This window comes from Aotus nancymaae, unplaced genomic scaffold, assembly GCF_030222135.1.
Source record: "Aotus nancymaae isolate 86718 unplaced genomic scaffold, 86718_ANA_hifiasm-v0.15.2.pri h1tg000041l, whole genome shotgun sequence".
Taxonomy (NCBI): Eukaryota; Metazoa; Chordata; class Mammalia; order Primates; family Aotidae; genus Aotus; species Aotus nancymaae.
In genome coordinates this window covers 25,591,902-25,613,966 of record NW_026988455.1, presented here as the reverse complement: position 1 = coordinate 25,613,966, position 22,065 = coordinate 25,591,902, and the positions used below count along the sequence as shown (strand labels likewise).

The 22,065-nt window shown below is 48.5% G+C and overlaps 1 protein-coding gene across 2 annotated transcripts in view; it reads left to right on the top strand.

The window, feature by feature from the left end:
• Positions 1-22,065, top strand: part of PHF2 (PHD finger protein 2) — a 103,623-nt gene that overhangs the window by 51,878 nt on the left and 29,680 nt on the right. For both annotated transcript variants that reach the window (XM_021671899.2, XM_064361596.1), the window contains exons 2-4: positions 3,855-3,940; positions 10,253-10,367; positions 19,722-19,882. In XM_021671899.2, coding sequence (XP_021527574.2) covers positions 3,855-3,940; positions 10,253-10,367; positions 19,722-19,882 — 362 coding nt within the window. The remainder of the gene's footprint in view (positions 1-3,854; positions 3,941-10,252; positions 10,368-19,721; positions 19,883-22,065) is intronic.

Sequence of the window (22,065 nt, the reverse complement as noted above, 5' to 3'; positions counted from 1 at the left end):
TGCCTTTTTATTGTTGAACTGTAATAGTTCTTTATATGTTGTGGATGCCATACCCTTGTCATATTTATGGTTTGCAAATATTTTCTCCCGTTCTGTCACTTGCCTTCTTACTCTGTTGATAGTGTCCTTTAATGCAAAAAAGTTTTCAATTTTGGTGCAATCCAAATCAGCATTTTTTTCTTTTGTTGATCATGCTTTTGGTGTCATATCTAGGACTCGATTGTTAAATCCAGGGTCATGAAGATTTATTTCTATGTTTTCTTCTAAGAGTTTTATTATTTTAGCTCATATTTAGGCTGCCAATCCATTTCTAGTTAATTTTTGTATGTGGTGTGAGGTAGGCATCCAACTTCATTCCTTTGCATGTGGATGTCCACTTGCCTTAATACCATTTGTTGAAGAGATTATTCTTTCTCCATTGCATGATCTAGGAACCCTTGTCAAAAATCAATTGACTGTTGATGTATGGGTTTATTTCTGAGGTTTTAGTTCTATTCCATTGATCTATATGTCTGTCCTTATGCTGGTTTTATCATAGCCTTGTAGTAAGTTTTAAATCAGGAAGCGTAAGTTTTCTTAGCTTTTCCATTTCTGTAAACAAAGTTATTGGGATTTTGATAGGGATTGCATTGAATCTGTAGATTCCTTTAGGTAGTATTGCTGTCTTAACACTATTAAGTCTTCCAGTTCGTCAACATGGGATATATTTCCATTTATTTGTATCCTTTGAGACCTCTTTCAGCAGTGTACAAGTCTTGCAACTCCTAGGATAAATTTATTCCTACATATTAATATTTTGTCATTTTTGATGCTATTATAATGGTAATTGCTTTCTTGATTTTATTTTCAGATTATTCATTGCTAGTGTATGGAAATCCAACTGGTTTTTGTGTGTTGTTTTTGCACCTACAACTTCTAAATTTATTTATTAGCTATAGAAGGTTTTTCTGTGTTTGGATTCCTTGGAGTTTTCTATATATAGGATTATGTCATATGCAAATAAAGATAATTTTATTTCTTTCTTTCCAATTCAGACTCATTTTATTTCAGGATTTCTTTTTTTCCTAATTGCTCTGGCTAGAGCTTCCAGTACTGTGTTAAATAGAAGTGGCAACAATAGACATCCTATTTTGTTCCTCATCTATGGGAAAAGCTTTCAGCCTTTCACCATTGTATACAATGTTTGCTGTGGATTTTTCATCAATGGCTTTCATCATGTTGAAGAAATTCCCTTCTATTCCTAGTTTGTGGAGTGTTTTTATCATGAAAGGGTGTTGGATTTTGTTAAGTGCTTGCTTTTTCTGTGTCGAGATGGTAACGTAGGATTTTTCATCATTGCATTAATATGGTGTAATGTGTCTTGGGAAGGATGGGGATTGGGGAAGGATTGGGAGAGATGAGAACATAGAATGAGGCAGAGGGCTATGCCCACCCAGGAGAAAGAGCCAGGTGAGCCCTGCTTCTTGTATTTTACCTACTTGATGAGATCCGTCCTACTGGGTGAAGGAAAGAGAAGCACAATTTCTGCTGTCTTAGCCTGCAGGGCAGAGCCCCAGGGTTGCATCCTTTTCTTCTTGCAGTTGGACGTGATACTTCAGGGGTTGAAGCACTGATATATTTTCATGTGTGGAACTGTCCTTGCATTCCTGTGGTAAATCCCACTTGGTCATGGTGCATTGTCCCCTTAGTGTGTTCCTGGACTTTATTTGCTGGTATTTTGTTGAGGATTTTTATGTCAATATTCATTAGAGATAGTGGTCTGTAGTTTTCTTGTAGTGTCTCTGTCTGACTTTGGACACAGGGTAATGCTGACCTCATGTAATAAGTTAGGAAATGAACTCTTCTATTTTCTGGAAAAGTTTGAGAAGGATTGGTGTCATTCTTCTTTAAATGTTTGATAGAATTCACTAGTGGTGGTTCTGGGATTTTCTTTTTTGGGGTGATTTTTTAATTACTGATTTAATCTCTTATTATAGGTCTGTTCAAATGTTCTACTTCTTTTTGAGTCAGTTTTGGCAGTTTGTGTGCTTCTGAGTATTTCTCCATTTCATCCAGGTTATGTAATTTAGTGACCTATAATTTTTCATAGTATTCTGTTATACTCCTTTTTTATTTCCTTACGGTCAGCAGTGTCTTTATGTTCATTTTTTTGTTTGCCTTGAGTGAAAACAGTCTGCTTCATGTACATCTGTAGCTTCCAGGTAGCTTGTTACCCTGACACCTGCCTGTAGCGACATTCTGGGCCGCCTGTGGGGAATGTCCATTTTTAAATTTACTGGTCCGTTTTATTTACATGTATTTGCTCACTAGAGGAAGATGTTGAAGTATTTCCCAATTTATTTGCTGCATTCTTCTTGTGGGAGTTATCTGCTCCTGTGCCCTACCCTTTATGCACTGTGTTCTTATTTAGTCTTGAGTCCTCTTTATATGTCACAGACGGCCACTCTCATGTCACTTATTTTTTTATTTTTTGAGATGGAGTCTCACTCTGTTGCCCAGGCTGGAGTGCAGTGGTGCAATCTTGGCTTACTGCAAACTCTGCCTCTCGGGTTCAAACGGTTCTCCCACCTCAGCCTCCTGAGTAGCTAGGATTACAGCTGTGTGCCACTATGCCCTGGCTAATTTGTTTGTATTTATGTATTTATTTATTTATTTATGTTTTGAGATGGAGTCTCACTCTGTTGCCCAGCCTGGAGTGCAGTGGCATGATCTCGGCTCATTGCAACCTCTGCTTCCTGGGTTCAAGCAGTTCTCTTGCCTCAGCCTCCTGAGTAGCTGGGAATGCAGGTACATGTCACCATGCCTGTAGTATTTTTAGTAGAGACAGGTTTCACTGTGTTAGCCAGGATGGTCTCAATTTCCTGACCTTGTGATCCACCCGCCTTGACCTCCCAAAGTGTTGGGATTACAGGTGTAAGCCACTGTGCGCGGCCTTTTTTTTTTCCCTTGTATTTTTATTTAAGATGGGGTTTCATTCACCATGTCGGCCAGGCTGGTCTCGAACTCCTGACCTCAAGTGATCTGCCCACCGTGGACTCTCAAAGTGCTGGGATTAAGGACATGAGCCACCGCGCCTGGCCTTGTGTCACTTTTAACTAAAAAAAGCAGAAGGTTATCAGAATAAAACAAAGCATTTCCATTTTGCTCGGTTTGCTTCTGCAGAAATTTATTGATGTCTTAGGTTGTGTCCTTTAATATTCTTTGTCTTCATTCCTCAAATGTCTTAAGGCCCATAGCCTGGCCATCTGCACAGGAGGTGGCTCTCTCTTGTTCTGAGTCTCTAAGCAGGTTCGCATGGGGTCTGGAGGAACTCCAGGGAAGGAATAAGGTGTCTGGAGTCCTGGGCATGTTCTAAGGCCAGGCTGCTAAGTCTGTGTCTGGGCCTCTTCCTGGACCCCATGAAGATGAGCTGGATGGGTGGCCATGGTGTGGCCTGCAGGAGGGGGCTCCAAGCTGCCCCTGGTGTTTTCTGTCTCCTCAGGCTACCCCTGGTGAAGTGATGGGGTCAGCTTGGCTCTGAGACCCCTCTTCCTTCCCTGTCCCCCCGGTGACAGGGCATTGGTGACTCTCACTCAGGCAGGCCTGCCAGATGGCTCATTCATTGGGTCCTCATGGTGGGGCATATCCAGATGCTGTATCTGGGTCCACGCTGCAGATGCCTTTCCAGGAGGACATCTCTGCAGCTCTTTCCCTCCACCGTGCTTTCCTAGTGGAACACTGTCCCTGCACAGCTGTGCTCCATCTGGCCCAGGTCCTCAGACTATGAGCAGGGATTCTCTCTAGAGCTTGGCAGATGGAAAGTACTTGAGCGGGTGCTGAGTGCCTAGGTAATGGTCTGTTTCATCTCGTTTCAGCTGTGTTGGGGTGGAAGAGGAGGAGGCGCCCGACATCGACATATACCACTGCCCAAACTGTGAGAAAACCCATGGGAAGTCCACCTGTAAGTACCGCAGGCCTAGCGGCCATCTCTTGCTGATCAGAGCAGTATCCACCCTGCCTGGGCTGCATGGAGGGCGAGATCTCTGCTGGGTCTGGCCCCTGCCTGGGTTGCTGGGGGCAAAACTCCCTGAGTAGTGCCTAGGCCTGGGAATCCTGCCAGCCTAGCTTACTGTCCCCTGTTGCCTCACTAAGCCCACTGTAGTTCCTCCTGATCAGCTCCCTCTGGCAAGGCAGCTGTGCAAATACCCAAAGGGCCTTCTGAGGCCTGGGGAGAGGCCAGGCCAGCCTGAGTTAAGGGACACGGACTTGGGGACCTGGATCAATGGTGATGCAAGGGTTTTCCAGGGGTCCCCAGGCCAGCCCTGCCCAGCCAGCCACTGGCATACGAAGGGCCCAGCCTGTCTGTGTTTTCTGGACACGTGCATTGTTGGTGGGCTCCCTCCTTTTTTAGCCCCCACCTCATCCCACCCACCTTCTCTGCAGAGAATCTTGGAGGGCCTTTGCCTTTCCCACACAGCCTGCTGTTTGTGTATCCTACGGGCTGAGGCCTGTTTTCTTCTCAGCCCTCTCAGGTGTGGTGGTCCTGGGCTGCAGGCTTGTCTCACACTTTGCAGGTTCATCCAGGTGAGCTGGAGGTTACGTGAGCCTTGAGCTCCAAGCCTCTGCCCTGGTTGCAGATGTGGAGCTATGTGGTGATCTGCAGAGACTCAGGAGGTGTGTGGCCTGTAGACAGTACAGATGGCATGGATGTGTGTGTTAATGTGGCTTCTGGTTCCACTTCATTGGAGGGTCTTGGGTGCTCACAGAATCTGCAGGCTGGATGTGGGCCCTGGCTGGGTCAACTGATCACCTCCCTGCTGACCTAAGCCCTGGACAAGGTGGGGCAGGGAATACATCTGGCTCCAGGTCATAGGCAGTCTGAATCACTCCCTTTCAAAGGGGACAACCCAAGACCCCTGTGGGATGGGTTCTGTAGAATCAGTGGGGGCAGAAGGAGGATGCAGGCAATGGGTGGAAGGGGCCCCAGCACCCCTGTTCTGTGGGCTGAGGCTGGGTCAAGGGAGCCTTGGAGGCCTGGCCTGGCAGCTGGTGATGCTGAGCACTGGGGCAGGTGGGGATCCCACTACTCTGGGGACTTGGCTGCTCTTTCTTGGCCTCTTGCAAGGCCTGAATGCTTTGTGCCTGTCCATTGCTGGACAACAGTGGAGGCTGCATGTGTTTCAGATCTCAACTGATTCCCAGCACAGCCTCAACATGTGGCAAACACCACCAAATATGCAAGAGGGTGATGAGAAGAAGCTAGTAGCTCTTCCTGAACTTTCAGGCTGATGGTTTGCCTGGAAGAGGTTCCAGGATTCCTAAATTGCCTTCTTACCCCTGGTCCCCAGTAGTTGGCTGCATTAAAGCTCAGGATGCATCTGCCTGTGGCAAGCTCATTAACCCATCATCTGGTTACTGCTTGAAAACAGATAAAGGGTAGGAAGGATCAGCCTGACGGGGCATCTCTGTGCTTCTGACACCTCACTGAGCCACCTGGAAAGCTCAGGGCTGAGCTGTCTTTTTCGAACGACACAAACAGGGCTGAGCTTTCAGTGGGGACCTGGGGCTGCCCTGTGGGTCCTGTGGAATGCATGTCAGGGCAGAGCAGGGTTGGAGCCAGGACACCCCAGGAGGTGCTTACCTGGGGGGCAGGACCCGCTCAGGGCCTCTGAGTGAGGGGCTTGGGAGGATGCTGTGGTAGTGCTGCTCTTGCGTGGTTCGTGCAGCAGGTACACATGGGCATCACTTGAGAAGAGGCTTTCAGACTAGTAGGGAAGAAAGTGTCGGAAACCTCTGGGCCAGGGGCCTCTTCTGGTAGTCAGCATACATTTCAAGGGGTCCTTGCTTGGGGGCTCTTGCATGAGCTGGGGCTGGGGTAGAGCAGTGGTGTGGTGCTGGGGCTTGGCAGGTTTTCCACATTGGTGAGCACAGTTTCGATTTCTCTCATGTCCCCAGGCACCCCCAGAAACAGTCTGCCTGCCACGGGAATCGTGTGTGCCTGCTTCACCCAGACCCTGCCCCTGTGCCTGGGGGAGTTTGGGCAGAGGCCTGGTATCCCAGCCTGCCCTCGATTGCAGCTAAAACCCCAGTGCAGGCTCCCCTTCCCATCAGCTATGGCCAGCTGCCCAGGGAGAGACATTCTAGACCTGCAGACAGTACTGAGGTTGCAGGCAGTGGGACCCCCAGCCCCTGCCTGGCTGTATACATACGCGTGTGCATGTAATTGTGTGTTTACATATTTGTGCGTTTGTATGTGTGTGTGCATGTGCTTGTGTGTATGTCATACTCTGTTCAGGATGCCATAACAAAATACCACAGACTGGAGGGCTTAAGTAATAGAAAATTTATTTCTCACACTTCCGGGGGCTGGAAGTCCAAGATCAAGGTGCTGGCCAATTCAGTGTGTGGTGAAGGCCTGCTTCTGGTTCACAGACCGTGTCCTTTTGCCATGTCCTCACATGGTGGAAGGAAAGAGGCAGCTCTCTGGGGTCTCTTTTATAAGGACATTATCCCATTCATGAGGACTTCACCCTCATGACCTCGTTGTCTCACAAAGGCCCTACCTCCTAAAATCGTCACCTTAGGGTCAGGATTTCAACAGATAAATTTTGATAGGACTGATATTCAGTCCACAGCTATGTGCACGTGTATGTGTGTGCAGTGTCTATGTGCTGAATGTGCTATATAAATTCTGTGAGGCAGATTTTCAGTTGCCGTTGAGGGACATGTGCTCCATCAGGGACACAGGTACATGGTTCTAGCACCTTCCAGCAGTGTGCATGCTCAGTGTTGAAGTGAGTGCGCATTGTGCCCAGAGCCTGTCTGTGATACCTCAGTTGGTCTTCGCATTGACTCCAGCCACGCCTTGCACACCAAGGCATCATGGGGACAAGAGGGCCCCTCTGTGTCCCTGGAGAAGCTCTAAGTCAATGCTGGGAACCTCTGGGGGTCTTGAGCCTGCCTCCATCTGTCCTGCCCCTGCCACCCTGGCCTGCGGGTAGGGATAGGGGCTGCTCAGATTTCCCAGAGTGAGCTGTGTCTGAGGCCCAGTCCTCACACTTCACACCCTCTTTTTTAAAGCCACAGTGGTGGGGACTGCAGGGTCCCTCTCTGTGCTGTTCCAATATGTCCCTTGAGTTGATTTTGGCTATGGCCTGTGATTTACCTGACACACAGATTTGGTGCAGGCTGGCTCAGTGTTCCTGGCCAGGAACTCAGGAAGGCATCCCCATCTGATGAGGAAGCCACATAGTGGTTAGAAGTGGCCCTGAATTGCAGCTCCTGAATTATACGGTCACTTATCTTATTGAACTGATGTTCCTCGTCCCGTTCTGCCCTGTGGGGTTGGGGTGACTGCTCAGTGGCTGTCTCTGTGGGTGTGTCGTCACAGGCGCACTGTCATCATGCTCTCCATGTGGCTCTGGAACAGGGTGCCCCCTGCTGGTGAAGCAGGAGGGGCAGTTGGCTTCCTTGTCCCTCTGTGTACCTTCACCGGTGACCTTGGCATGGTCCCATGTCTCTGGCCTCAGTTGCTTCATCCGTGAAGTGAGGACCCTGCCCCACGAGAGAGGAGGTATGCACGTATAGCCGGGGGCCCCTGGCCTCAGTGGGCGTCCTCGGACAGGAGTGTGATTGATGAAATAATGACCATGCAGACAGGTGACGGGGAGGACACCCCCACCCTGCCGACTGTGCTGGGCCCCTGCGGGCTCCCGTCTGTGGCACCCACTGTCTTTGTGGGCTGCTTCCTTTTCTTTGGTCTCCTCAGCCAGCTCTGAGGCCTCTCCCAGCTGCAGTGTCACTGCTGCCGCATGATCGCAGGGCTGCCTCGGGCTCCTGCCTGAGCCACCGCCGTCCTGGGCCTTCATTGGACCCTGCCCACACTCAGTGCTCCTTGGAGGTGGTGACCTAATGGCAGGCAGGGAGCTCTGCTTGATGCAGAAAGCTCAGCTCTGGAAGTTTCCTCTCTGGGTTCCACTTGGCTCCCCGTGGAATGCATGTAACTGCCTCCGCTTCCACGAGGCCTTCCGAGGCAGGCGCTTTGTGAACTTGGAAGCCCCTTGCTCCCTTGATTGTCCACACCTCCCCAAGTAGCAACAGGACCAGCAGTGGGGTGATGGTATTCACAGTCACTGAGGCCTAGGATTGCTGGGGGGTCAGGAGGGTCTGGGCTGTCATGGGGGGATCTGTTTTCTAACTCCTTTACCCTCTGGGCTGAACATGTCAGTACACACAACTCTAGGGCCTGCCTTGGCCCCCTGCGCATCTCAGCTCTTAAGAAGCAGGGACTCCCAGGCATCTGTTGCTTGGGTGACACCGGCTCCAGTGTCCCCAGCCTTGCACGGGAGCCAAGCTACTCAGTGAGTGCTTGCAAACTGCAACAGGAGGGCAGGTTGGAGTTATCTATGGCCCTGGTATTGCCTGGCTCAGGCTGGCACCAAGAGGGCAGGAGCATGGGATGAACTCAGCCTTCCCTGTTGATAGTTATAAAGGCAGATGCATCCACCTCTCCTTCCAAGATGCTCTGAAGCTGAGCAGCCAGTGTGACAAGGATAGGAGACTTCATCTGCTCACAGATGCTCCCCTGTGCCCGCTATGTGCTGGGGCCAGTACTGGGCACAGGGGCCCACTGGGATGAGCCTCGCTCGGGTCTGTTAGGAGCACCAAGCTTGTTCATGGGCAGCCCGTGAGCGTGTTCTGCCCATGGACAAGCACCTGCTGCACTAGGTGGCTTTGCCCCGAGAAAAGGCCCAGCAGAGTCTGGAACAGACATGGCATGTGCCACCTTACATCCCACAGCCACTCCGCAAGGCTCATACAAGCCTTTCTCTAGTAAAGATGAGGCATAGAGGTGTCCAGTAACTTGCTCAAGGTCACACAGCTAGAAGAGGATTGGGCAAGACAGATTTGAACCCTTTTGCGGCTCGTCTGTGCCCCATGCTTCCCTCAGAGGTCCTGGCTTCTGGCCTTGACTCTAGGATTTTGCCAAGTTTCCATAATGTCCACTTGAATGGTGGGCAGGGAGATAAAACACGATATGAAGATTCTTTGCAAATGAAAGGTCCCAGCCCCACCTAGCCCTGACTCTGTTAGCAGATCCTGCTCAGACAGGCAGCATTGTCACTGGGTAGTTGTCAGCTTCCTTTGTCCCCACAACCACTGAGACTCAGGAGGATGAGGACACATGGCCTTCTGAGGCCCCCCATCCCTGTGCCCCCCACCCTGCCTTTGTCTGTGAAGGATGGGCACCATACGGGCCTTGCCTGGCTCTGCTCTTGAATTCAGTCCCTTTACTGCTCAAGGATCAGCCTACGTCTGACTCAGCCAAGGCAGCCCCCAAGGAGGGCATCTGAGTACGTTGGCCGCCTCCCTTACCCCAGCTGCTCTTCTCTGCCTGGTTGAGTACGAGGCTGGGAGTTAGGGACATAGTGGAGTGGAGAGGAAATTTCTTCCCTCCCCTCAGGGACTTGAAGTCTGGTAGGGGTGTGTGTACACGCATAGGGCTGGCAGTCCAGTATGGGTGTGTGCATGTGTATGTGTGCATGTGTATGTGTGCATGCGTGTGTGTGCATGCATTGTTGCATGGGTGCATAGTCCACTAGGGATGTGTGCACATGTGCTCACATGCACATGTAAAAAGTCCAAGGGTGTGTACCTGGTGCCCTGGGAAGAGGTTTGACCTGGGCAGGGTGAGGAAGTAGGTGAGGTGGACAGGCCCGGGGTTGGTGGTGGGTAGGAGAGGGTGGCGTGTGGCCAGCACAGAGGAGCAGGGATGTGCACTACCTGAGGAGGAGGGGAGGAGAGGCAACAAGATGGTGGGACCCGACCTGCCCCTGTCCGCGGCTGCGGCTATTGGGGCATTGGAGGTCCCAGTAGGGAGGTGACAGGGTCCAGCTATAGAGGCCATGAGATGATGAGGCCGAACCGAATTGTGGCTGGGGACCTTTTTGCGAGGTGCCTCTCTGGTGGTCTCTGCAGACTCAGGGCCTGAATGAGGAGGGGTCCTGGGAGTCCCCAGCTTCTGGGTTAGGGCATGGAGGACAGCAGCGCCATCCATGGTGAGGTGTGGGATGGGGGAGGACCCAAGGCTGAGGTGGGGTCCTCCCTCTGTGTGTGGCAGGGTGGGGATGTCGTCAGCCTTGGGAGGTGAGGGTGAGCCCAGCTATGCTGGGAGGTGTTAGTAGGCTGTGTGGGCCAAGGTTCTCAGGGGAGGTTGTGGGGCCCTGCTGGGGTTGTGCTCTGTGATGGACCTGGCTTCCGGTCTCCTCCACAGTAAAGAAGAAGCGGACCTGGCACAAACATGGCCCGGGGCAAGCACCTGATGTCAAGCCCGTGCAGAATGGCAGCCAGCTCTTCATCAAGGAGCTGCGGAGCCGGACCTTTCCCAGGTGGGCTGGCCCTCCCTCCAGGCTCCACCAACTGCAGCCAGGGGATGCATACTCTCTCTGTTCCCTCGTCCCGCTTTCCATCACTAGGGGCTCCCTCTGCTATCCTTGCTGGAGAGCAGGAAGCAGGGAGCCTGTCTCCTGGAGGCAGCATAGACCCCACCAGCAACCCCAGTGCTCCCTGCAAATGGGCCGACTTCTCCTCCCCTTGGTCAGCACCTCCCTGCGGGTGGGGGACAAGCATTGGGGACCCTTTTTTCACTGGGTGGAAGGGACCTCTCTCCTCACCTGAGTGTGCCCAGCACCTGCGAGGTACTCTCCTGAACCCCTGGCTCCCAGTTCTTCCTCTGCCCACAAGTGTGCTCCCATGGCCCAGGCAGTCCTCCTCCTATGTCTCCTTCTCAGAGTCCCCCAGTGCCCACACTCTTGTTCTGCGTGAGGGCAGAGGACAGAATTCTAGCTGCAGGGAGGACACAGCTTGGAGCAGCTCCTGCTGAGAAGCTGCTCAGCTAGGGGGAGCCACCTCTGAGCTGCCCTGCAGCCATTCATGAGCTGGAGAGAGTTTCTGTTTGTCACACAGCCTTTATTTCTCCCTTACTTTTGAAGGATCATTCCACTGGACACAGAATCCTAAGTTGGTAGGGTTTTTTCTTTTGATGTTTTAAATTCCATCTCCCTTCTTCCTTGTGTGATTTCTGATGCAAAATCCAATGGAACTCTTGTCCTGACCCCTCTCTGGGTAAGGTGTTTTTCCCCTGGCTTCTTTATTATTTCTTTTCTGACCTTTATTGAGGTAAAATGCATATAATACAGTTCACCCATTTAAAATGTGCAGTTCAGTGGATTTTACTCTATTCTTAGATATGTGCACATCACTGATTTTGGAACATTTTTATCATCCCCCAAATAAATCCCATAACCTTTATACATCATCCCTGTCTTTTCATTCCCCCTCGAAGTTGTCCTTAGCAATATTAGTCCACTTTCTTGTCTCTGTAGATCTGCTTCATATAAATGGAGCTATACAAGAAGACTGGCCTTTTTTGTTTAACAGAGTGCATTCAAGGGTCATCCATGCTGTGGCATGTGTTAGCACATCATTTTTTTTTTTTTTTTGAGGCTGAGTGATATTTCGTCAAATAGATATTCCACATAGGTACTCTGTCTATCCATTCATCAGGTGATGGGCATTTGGGTTGTTTCCATTTTTTGACTACTATGAATAATTGTGCATAAACATTTTTGTGCAAGTTTTTATGTGGACATATGCTTTTATTGTTTTAGGAGTGGAATTGCTGGGTCGTATAGTAATTCTGTGTTTAACTGTTTGAAGAACTGTCAGACTGTTTTCCAAAGCAGGTTCCCTGTTTTACCTTTCCACCAGCAGGGTGTGAGGGTCTCCATTTCTTCACATCCTCACTAGCACTTGTTATCGTCTGACTTAACTGGATTCTAGTCATGCAATTGGGTGTGAACTGGTATCTCATGTTTTGATTTTCATTTCTCTGGTAGTTAGTGATGTTGAGTATCTTTTCATGTGCTTGTTGATCCTTGTATGTCTAACTTAGTGAAATGACTATTCAGGTCCTTTGCCCATTTTTAATTTTTTTGCTCTTTTTATTATTGAGTGTAAAAGCTCCATATATAGTACATTCTAGGTACAAGTCCATTATCTGACTCTCTTCTATTCTGTGGGTTGTCTTTTTACTTTCTGGATAGTGTCATTTGAAGTAGAAAAGTTTAATTTTGATAAAGTCCAATTAATCTATTTGTTGTTGTGGTGCTTTTGTTGTCATATCTGAGAATGCATTGCCAAATGCAAAGTCGTGAAGATTTATTAATATATTTTCTTCTAAGGGTTTTGTTGTTTCAGCACATCCAGTTTGTTCTTTGATACATTTTGAGTTTATATGTTGTGTGAGGTAAAGATTGAACTTCATTATTTTTGCATGTGGCTCTTCATTTGTCCCAATACCATTGGTTGAAAAAACTGGTATTTTGCTAGTAAATGGTCTTGGCACCCTTATTGAACTCAATTAGCCATAGATGTGTTTGTTTCTGATACTCAGTTCTGTTCCACTGGTCTATACCTGTGCTTATGCCAGTACCACACAGTCTTAATTACTATAGTAATTTATAGTAAGTTTTGAAATCAGGAAGTACGAGTCTTCCAAATTTGTTTTTCTTTTTCAAGTTTGTTTAGATCATTCTAGGTCCCTTGCATGTCATATGAATTTTAAGATCAGCTTGTCAATTTCTACAAAGAAGTCAGCTGGGATTCTGAAAGCAATTGCTTTTGATCTGTAGATCGCTTTGCAGGTATGTGTTGCCATCTTAACAATGTTAAAACTTCTAACCTGTGAACATGGGTACTTTTCCATTTCTTTAGATCTTTTAAGTTTCTTTCAAGAATGATTTATAGTTTTCAGAGTGAAGTTTTGCTTTTCCTCTGTTAAATATATTCTGAATTATTTTGTTCTTTTTGGTATTCTTGTAAATAGAATAGTTTTCTTAATTTTAAGATTGTTCATTGCTAGTATATGGAAATACAATTGATTTTTATATGTTGATCTTGTATCTTGCAACCTTGCTGAGCTAGTTTATTAGTTCTAATTGGTTTTTTTAGAGGGTTCCTTGGGATTTTCTATATACATATGATCATGTTATTTGCAAATTGAGATAGTATGACTTCTTCTTTTCCAGTCTAGGCAACTGGTATTTCTTTTTCTCGCCTAATTGCTGTGTTAGGCACCTCCAGTATCAGCTTGAATGGAAGTGGCAAGGTGAGGGTGGTCAGGGCCCCACTCAGTACTATCAACATGCCACATTCAAGGGAGAGCCTCAGTTTCACTAGTCAGGGCTGCATGCAAGAAGGCAGCCCCCATCTCTTGGCACTACTTGCCCCAGACTTAGCCTCAGCAACAGGCAGCTAGAGCAGAATGAGAAGTGGAAGTCCTGCTCTCCTAAGAAGAAAGCACTCCAGCTGGGAGCTGATGGGGATGAAGCCTGTGTTCTTGGCTCCAGCATTCAGGAGTGGAGCCTCCACCTCTGAACTCTGAATGTGGATGGAGGGAGCAGTCTTGGTCCAAATATCCCTGACTCTTCTTACTGAGTTTTTGGAGATTTTCTTAAATGGATTTTTCTTCATTTGCTGTTTGGTCTTAGGACCACTTCCAGAGGCTCTGAATAATTGTTTTGTAAATAATTTTTGCCATTTTCATTGTTATGCTGGAAGTTGATTTCTCTCATTTGACTTCTTTCAATATATTTTCTTTTTCTTTTTTCTTTTGTTTTTGCAATTTGAATATTATATGCCTAGGTGTAGGATTTTTGGCATTTATCCTGCTTTGTGTGGTCTGAGCTTTTGGGATCTTTGGTTTCATGTCTGCCATTAATTTTGGAAAATTCTCAGCCATTATTGCTTCAAATAAATATTAATTCTACTGCATTTTCTCTTTCCTTTTTATATTCTTAATACACACATCGCACCGTTTGTAATTCTTCTACATTTTTTGGATATTCTGCACTTCCCCTCGGCCTCCACCCACTGCTTCTTTGTTCTGTTTGCATTTCAAGCTGGAAGTTTTTATTGACTTAACTTCAAGCTTACTGGTTCTTTTCTTGGCCATGTATAGTATACTGATGAGCCCATCAAAGGCATCCTTCATTTTTGCCACCTTTTTTTTTTTTAATCTGTAGCCTTTCCTTTTGGCTCTTTTTTAGTTTCCATTTCTCTGTTTACATTACCCATCTGTTCTTACATGTTGTCAACTTTTCCCATTAGTGTAGCTAACATATTAATCCTAGTGATTTTAAATTTCCCATCTGATAATTCAGAAATGAGTTATAAGTCTTGTTGTGATGCTTGCTTTGTCTCTTCAGACTATGGTTTCTCTTACCTTGTAGCAGGCCTTGTAATTGCTTGTGAAAACTGGGTATGAGGTATTTATTGTGTAATAGGAATTGAGGTAATTAGGCTTTAGTGTGAGGTTTTATGTTAATCTGTATAGGAGCTGGGCTGTGTTAAATTTGCTGTAGCTCTAGGTGCCAGAGATGTCAGCTTCTAGTTTCTTTGTTTTTCTCCTGGTTTCTTTGGGTTTTCCTAAGAATTTCATATTAAACAGAGTCTATGTCTTGCAGCTCTCTCAGTTATCAGCTATTTTTATAGTGATGTTTGGTGGTAAGGTTTGGGGAGGAAAAGTGTTCTATAATTTCAGGATCAAATCTCAATTTTGTAGAGTCTCTGGGCTGTGATCCTCAGGGGCATTTCTCAGCCCTTTAATTTTTCTATCTGAGACAGGAAGGCTAGTGGGGGCTAGTGGGGGCTAGTTGGCCAGTTGCCTTCCCCATTTCCAGTAGAGTCTGTTATAAGGGGGCAGACTTTTGTTATGCAGAACAACTCTGGGTGTATTTAAAAATAGTTCCTATTTCCATCCCCCTGCCAGATTGAGGAGTTTTAACTCTTAAACTGATCTACACTTAACTTCTGGCAGTTTGTCAAAAGTTACAACTTAAATGTTCCTATAAGTCCCTGCCTCCAGCATCTTCTGCTTCAGGTAAGGTGGTCTTAGCTATGTCTGTCTCCTCAGATTTTGGGTCGTTGGTTGTTTGCCCTGTGACCTCGATTCTCAAGAAAAGTTGTTGATTTTCTGTTTGTTCAGCCTTTTTGTTGTGGGGAGGATGGAAGTGATGACATCCACACTCTTCACATGTTAGAGTTGAAACCGGAAGTCCAGTTCCACATTATTTTAGCCACCTTGTATTCATTGGGTTATCTTTCATTTTATTGTCGAATTGTAAGAATTCTTTACATATTCTAGATACTTGTCACTTAGATACTGTCTGCCATTCTGTATTGTCTTTGTACTTTCTTTACAGTGTCATTTGAAACACAGAAGTTTTAATTTTAATGAAGTCTAACATCTATTTTTTCCTTTTATTACTTGTGCTTTTGGTATCACTGCTAAGAAATAATTGCCTAATCTAAGATCTTGAAGATTTATGCCTTTGTTTTCTTCTATGAGTTTTATAGTTTAAGCTTTTATAGTTAGGTCTTTGACTCATTTTAATTTAATTTTTGTATTCTGTGTGAGGTAGAAAGAACTTTATTCTTTTAAGTGTGGATATCCACTTTTCCTGGCAACATTTTTTGAAAAGACTGGCCTCTCCCCATTGAACTATCTTGGCACTCTCACTGAAAAGCAGTTGACTGTGGGTGTAAGGATTTATTTCTGGGCATTCAAGTATATTTCATTGCTTTGTATGTCTTTTCTTATGACAGTACCACAGTCTTGACTGTAGGAGCTTGGTATTGAATTTTGAGGTTGGAAAGGGTCTTCCAACATTGTTGTTCTTTGAAAAGACTGTTTTGGTCATTTGAGTGCTTTACTTTTTTTTTTTTTTGAGACAGAGTCTTGCTCAGTTGCCAGTTGCCAGGTGCCAGGCTGGAGTGCAGTGGCGCGATCTCGGCTCACTGCAACCTCCGCCTCCCAGGTTCAAGCAATTCTCCTGCCTCAGCCTCCCGAGTAGCTGGGACTACAGGCTCACGCCACCACACCCAGCTAAGTTTTGTATTTTCAGTAGAGGTGGGGTTTCACCATGTTGGCCAGGATGGTCTCGATCTCCTGACCTCATGATCTGCCTGCTGCGGCCTCCCAAACTGCTGGGATTACAGGCATGAGCCACCGTGCCCAGCTGTGCTTTGCATTTTTATTCAGCATTCCAAGTTTAGTTTGTCAATATCTGCAAAGAAGTCAGCTTGGATTTTTGATAGGGATTGTGTGGAATCTGTAGATTAGTTTTCCATTATTTCTTGAATCCTGTAACTTTCTTCTAGATTTGATTTCCTTCTCATAGAATTATATCTTTTAGTTCTTTCAGCAAAGGCTTACGAAAAACATACTCTCTTATCTGACAATGACTGTCTTTATTCTTACATGTTTCTAATATTCTAAAATTGATCTAAAGTTCTAGAGTGAAAGCTGATTTTCTTTAATTCTTTGAAAGATATTTTGTTGTCTTTTGACATCTCTTGCTAACGAGATGTCTGTTGTTAGTCTGGTTGCTGTTTTTTTAATATTGTTTCTGGTAAATAATCTGTTTTTTTTTTCCTGTGAAAACATTTAAGATGGTCTCTGTCTTTGATATGCCTTGTCTTTGATGTACTCAGTACATGAGTTTATAATATTGCCTCTGGTTGTGTATTTGTTTTTGTTTATTCTACTTAGAACTCAGTAAGCCTCTAATTTGGAGAGTCACATACCAATTCTGAAAAATACTCTGTTTTCTCTTTTACTAGCATTTCTTCTGTATTCTCTGTATCATTTAAAAATTTTTCTTCAAATTTATTATTTTTTTAGCCAACTACTGTTTAGTGCAGCCATTGAATTAAAAAATTTCGATCGTCATTTTTTTTCTTTTTGAGGCAAAGTCTCGCTCTGTCACCAGGCTGGAGCGCAATGGCATGATCCCGGCTCACTGCAACTTTCGTTTTCCAGTTTCAAGCAATTCTCCTGCCTCAGCCTCCCGAGTAGCTGGGACTACAGGCACTCACTGCCATGCCTGGCTAATTTTTTTTTTATTTTTTAGTAGAGACAGGGTTTCACCATGTTGGTCAGGGTGGTCTCGATCTCTTGACCTGATCATCATATTTTTTATTTCTAAAATTTCTATAAATTTTCTTTCAATGTTACCTGGTCTGTTTTCTTTTTTAATACATCCCTGTGCTTTGCCTCATCCTCTTGTTTTCCCTGAATGTGCTCGGTATATTTATCTTCAAATGTCTTTTCAGTTGTTCTGTTATCCTCAGTTCTTGTGATCTCTTTGGTGTATCTGTTGGCCGACCCTCTTGGTGGTTCACTTCCTTCTGTGGGGCATGGTGCTTGAGAGGGGTTACATTCCATCAGGACTAGTATGTCCTTGGCTGCTCTCCATCTACAAGATGGCTTGGGTTTGCCTTTTGCTAAGGTCTTAGGGTTTTCACAAGATTAGTTCCAGATCCAGTTTGGGGTTCCCAACCCATGGGTTTAGTGTGAGTTTGGACTCTCACTCTTAGATAGGACCTTGGCATTGGGATTCTTCAAGGGCAACTTTCTGCCTGTGGCCAAGGTGGATGGGAGGCTTTTCTCATTGCTTTCAGAACTTCATTTGCATGGTCTTTATGCCTCGAGCTTCTCACACAGTTGCTTGTACATGTTCTTCCTTCTTCCTCACCTTCCAGTTCCCCTGGGTTTATCCTTAACACTGTTCCCATGTGGTCAAAGCTAGTGGACACTCTTCAGTTCTGATCTTAACTGCCTTCTTGGCAAAATTAGGCACTTTAGCCCTCCCAATCCTTGAAGTCCTGTCCTTTGTTGGGGATGGGTTTCCACTCACCTGCCTGCTTCCTCTCCTGCTGACCTCTCTCCTTGAGGCATTGCTGGGGACTTGGCTCTACAGCCTCTTTAGCTCTTCTAGCTCGTGGCCTGTCTATCCAACTGGCATGTCCCAGGAGAATCTGACATGTATCTCACACAATATGTGTCCCCAGATCAACTCTTGATCTGTTCCTGTTCCCTGCTCCTGCCCCTCTACCATGCCTTCTGTAAATGGCCCTGTCTCCGGCCCCCCACCCCCGTCACTCACAGCAGTCTCCTGGCCGTATGTATTTGCCTCCTCCTGTTCCCTCCCAGTTTCTGAGCTTACTGATTAGATTTATTGATCTCCTGAACCCCCTTGGCCTTTTCCCTGCCCCCTAGTCCAGACATGGTACCCTGAGCCTACCGATACTCTCTGTGCCCACACCCTGCCCTGCTGCAGGCCACTATCCACACAGCAGTGGAGAACCGCAGACTACACTGCAGCCCTGCTTAGGATTCCAGCGGCTGGCCAGGTGCAGTGGCTCATGCCTGTGATCCCAGCACTTTGGGAGGCCAAGGTGGGTGGATCACCTGAGGTCAGGAGTTAGAGACCAGCCTGACCAACATGGTGAAACCCCATCTCTACTGAAAATACAAAATTAGCCAGGCATGGTGGCGCATGCCTGTAGTCCCAGCTACTCGTGAGGCTGAGGCAGGAGAATTGCTTAAAACCCAGGAGGTGGAGGTTGCAGTGAGCCAAGATCACGCCATTGCACTCCAGTTTGGGCAACAAGAGTGAAACTCCATCTCAAAAAATAAAAAAGGAATTCTGGTGGCTCCCAGTGCTCCTGGTATGCAGCGGGAGCCCTCCAGCCATGGCTCCTGTCATTCCCACACCCGCCACCCTCTCTCTGTGTCAGAGGCCTTGGCTGGTGCACACTTCTCTTCCTCCCAACCTTGGCCCTGTCGTGCTGGGTGCTCTTGCCCCTGTTCCCTGCTGTCCTCTTCCCTGGCGCTGCTCACAGCTATGCCCATCCTGTGGAAGCCTGTCCCCAGGGTCACTAAATGGGCTGTTCTAGTGGGCCCCGTGGACCACAGCTGCCCAGTGGCCTCTCAAGGAGCAGAAGGCAGCCTGGGGCGTGGGCTGGGGCTGAGAGCTCTGAGTCCAGCTGTGTGGCCCTGGGCAGACCACACTCCCTCTGGGCTCCATGTCCCTGGTAAAATTGCTAGGGTGTGTCAATGCTCTGCCAAGGTCATTGTCCCCTTTGCCTGTGGGCCCTTCTCATCTGCCTCTGGCCCTGTGATGGTAGCTCTGTCCAGTAGGGAGCAGGTCAGGACTGGATGCTCTTGTCTGGGTCCTTAGAGCTGGCACTGCACTTGCTGGTCATCCTTGCCAGCCAGGGGCCTCCTCCTGGCCCTGCCCCACTGCTGCTTCCTCTGGGTCAGGAATATTTGGAGAGGCTAGGCAGGGTGAGAGACAGAAGGAGACCTGGTTTTTACCCCTGCCCTCTCCATGTGGCTTTGTCTAAGGCCTTCCCAATATCAGAGCCATCTTAGTGGCTCTAGTTCCTGAGCTGTGATTCAGTGGCCCCACCAAGGGGGAGGCACCAAGCTGAGAAGGGGTACGTCGAGGTGCAGCAGAGGAGCTGCTCCCGTCCTCACCTATGGGTCAGGCTGGGTGCCGGTGGTGGGCGAGCAGCTTCAGTCAGGCCCAGGCACCTCCTGCCTCTCTGTCTTTTTGGGAAGGACAGGCCCTTGTCACCTCTGACACCTGTGGGACCCCATGTTCCCGCTCCCCCCAACAGTGGGGTTCCAGAGTCAGCACTGCATCTGCACTGGCTGCCCTGTGGTCCCAGGTGTGGCACCTCGGCCAGGGTTCCTCCCAAGACTGAGGGAGGTGGGTGGCCAGACCGAGGCTCACCTCTCCAGCACTGAGGCCCTGTCCTCACCTGTCCTGGTGCAGGAGGCTGTGATGTGGCCCTCAGGCCCAACATGGCCTCTGACCTGTGCTTCCCTGCAGTGCTGAAGACGTGGTGGCCCGTGTGCCGGGCAGTCAGCTCACGGTGGGATACATGGAGGAGCATGGCTTCACCGAGCCCATTCTCGTCCCTAAGAAAGATGGGCTGGGCCTGGCTGTCCCGGCCCCCACGTTCTATGTCAGCGACGTCGAGAACTATGTGGGTAAGCACCACCCCCTTCGCAGTGCTCTGTGGCTGGAGCTGGGAGGGCCGGGGCAGTCACTGCTGTGCGTGCTGTTTCCCCACACCCTGGCCGTGTTTCATGTGTGCTGTGAGCAGGGGAGGCTCCAGGCTCACTGCACTCTAATCCCAGTGCTCTGAGATCAGACTCTATGTCCCACTGAGATGACATATGACCCGGTAGGTCCCTTGTCCTCCCAGATACTCTGGCTCCGATGTGGGGCTGGTCTGGGAGGCCCTTTGATTCCGGCAGCTATGAATTGCATTACTGTGGGTGCCACATGACACCGCCATGCCCGGGAGGCCCTGTCCGGTGTGGGGTGTCCCCATCCTGACCACCTGGCTGGGGGCCTGGCCTTCCTCATCTGCACCATGACCTGCCCCCACGGCACTAGAGTTTCCTCCTCGTCTGGATTCCGTCTGGGTTCTGGCCAGTGCCATTGCCATCAGCAGTGTCCATTTCGTGTCCCCCTGCAGCTCCAGAGCTGCTGGGCTCAGGTGGGCACTTGTGGGTGAAGGAAGCACCTGTGGGGGTGCCATTTGAGAGACAGTGGCAGGGAGAGGCCAGTACACCTAACAGTGACCCTGACAGGCCAGTGGCCACACGGCCAAGCATGGAGGCCCACATGGTTGCAAGGCCTCAATGTGCTCATGGGGGATGCCTGATGGCCGGCACGGGGAGGAAAAACCCAGAACCAGCAAATGTCCAGGACAGGAGGCAGGTGGCCAGGCACGCTGGCCTCTGGGTGCTGGCAGCCCTGAGATGAGTGACCCCACTGCTCTGAGCTCACTGTCTTCCTCTGTGTGTACCCCTTGAGGGGTGTGATTTGGAGATGAAATGAGGTCACCTGTACAAGCCTCTGGGCACATAGGGACACCCACCAGGAGGCCATCACGTTCAATTTCAGCGGGGGCTGGGGCCAGGGCTCTTCTCTGGAGCCACATGGCCACCCTGGGTCCACTAAGACTGGACTCCCAGACTCGTGAGGAGGAGGAGCGAGCGCCGTGGGAGCTGTCAGGCATCTCAGGAAGAGGGGCTAGAAAGGTCTCATCCTGGGACCTGGGGCGGGGTGTCATCCATGCAAAGGGGCTGACTCTGTGGGGTGCTTACTGAGGAGGAGGGCAGGTGGGCATGGTCAGAGCTGTGGCTGACCCTTCCCTGAGCCGGTATCCAGCCCCCGATCTCGCCTGTGCTTGGCTTTGCCGCAGGTTTGCCTGGGTAGAGAGGGGGCCGTGACCATCCGGCAGGCTGTTTCTGTCTTGCTGCACGCTGTTGGTCAGGCAGCCTTGTGTGCTGCAACTGTAGTTCATGCTCGCCAGGCCAGTGCTTTTTTAGCTTCCCAGCCCCCGGCAGGGTGCACCCAAGTAACAGCTGATACCTAGTGAGGGCCTGCCCAGCGCCAGGCATTTTTTCTAAGCTCTTCCTGTGTAGGAGCTAAGTTCCTCCCTCCCACAGCTCTGAGAGGTGGGTCCTGCTCTGCCACCAAGGCCCTGGGCTCACCTAATCATGCAGGTGGGACCTGGTTTGTCCCCGTCCCTGTTCCTTCCACAGCTGTCCCTGGAGAAGCGGGAGATGGTTCGTAGTTTGTATTGCTTCTGTGTCTTTCTTTTCCCTCTTAATTTTTTTATGGTGGAACGTTACAGACACACACAAAATTAGAGAAACAGTAAGCCGTCATGCACCCAGCACTGGAAACTAAAACCACCAGCTTTTGGCTGATTTTCCGCCTCCCTACTTTTTTGTTCTCTTGTAGTATTTTCAAAGAAATTCTGGCCAGGCACGGTAGCTCATGCCTGTAATCCCAGCACTTTAGGAGGCCAAGGTGGGTGGATTTCTTGAGGCCAGGAGTTCAAGACCAGCCTGGCCAACATGGTAAAAACCCATCTCTACTAAAAATACAGAAATTTGCCGGGTGTGATGGCAGGCACCTGTACTCCCAGCTCCTTGGGAGGCTGAGGCCGGAGAATCACTTGAACCCGGGAGCTGGAGGTTGCGGTGAGCTGAGATTGTGCCACTGCACTCCAGCCTGGGCAACAGAATGAGATTCCATCTCAAAAAAAAAAAAATTCTTTTTGCATACATCATTTCACCCATAAAAATTCTAGTACATAGCTCTAACAGACAATTAAAAAATATATAATTACAATTCTATCATCACACTTGGT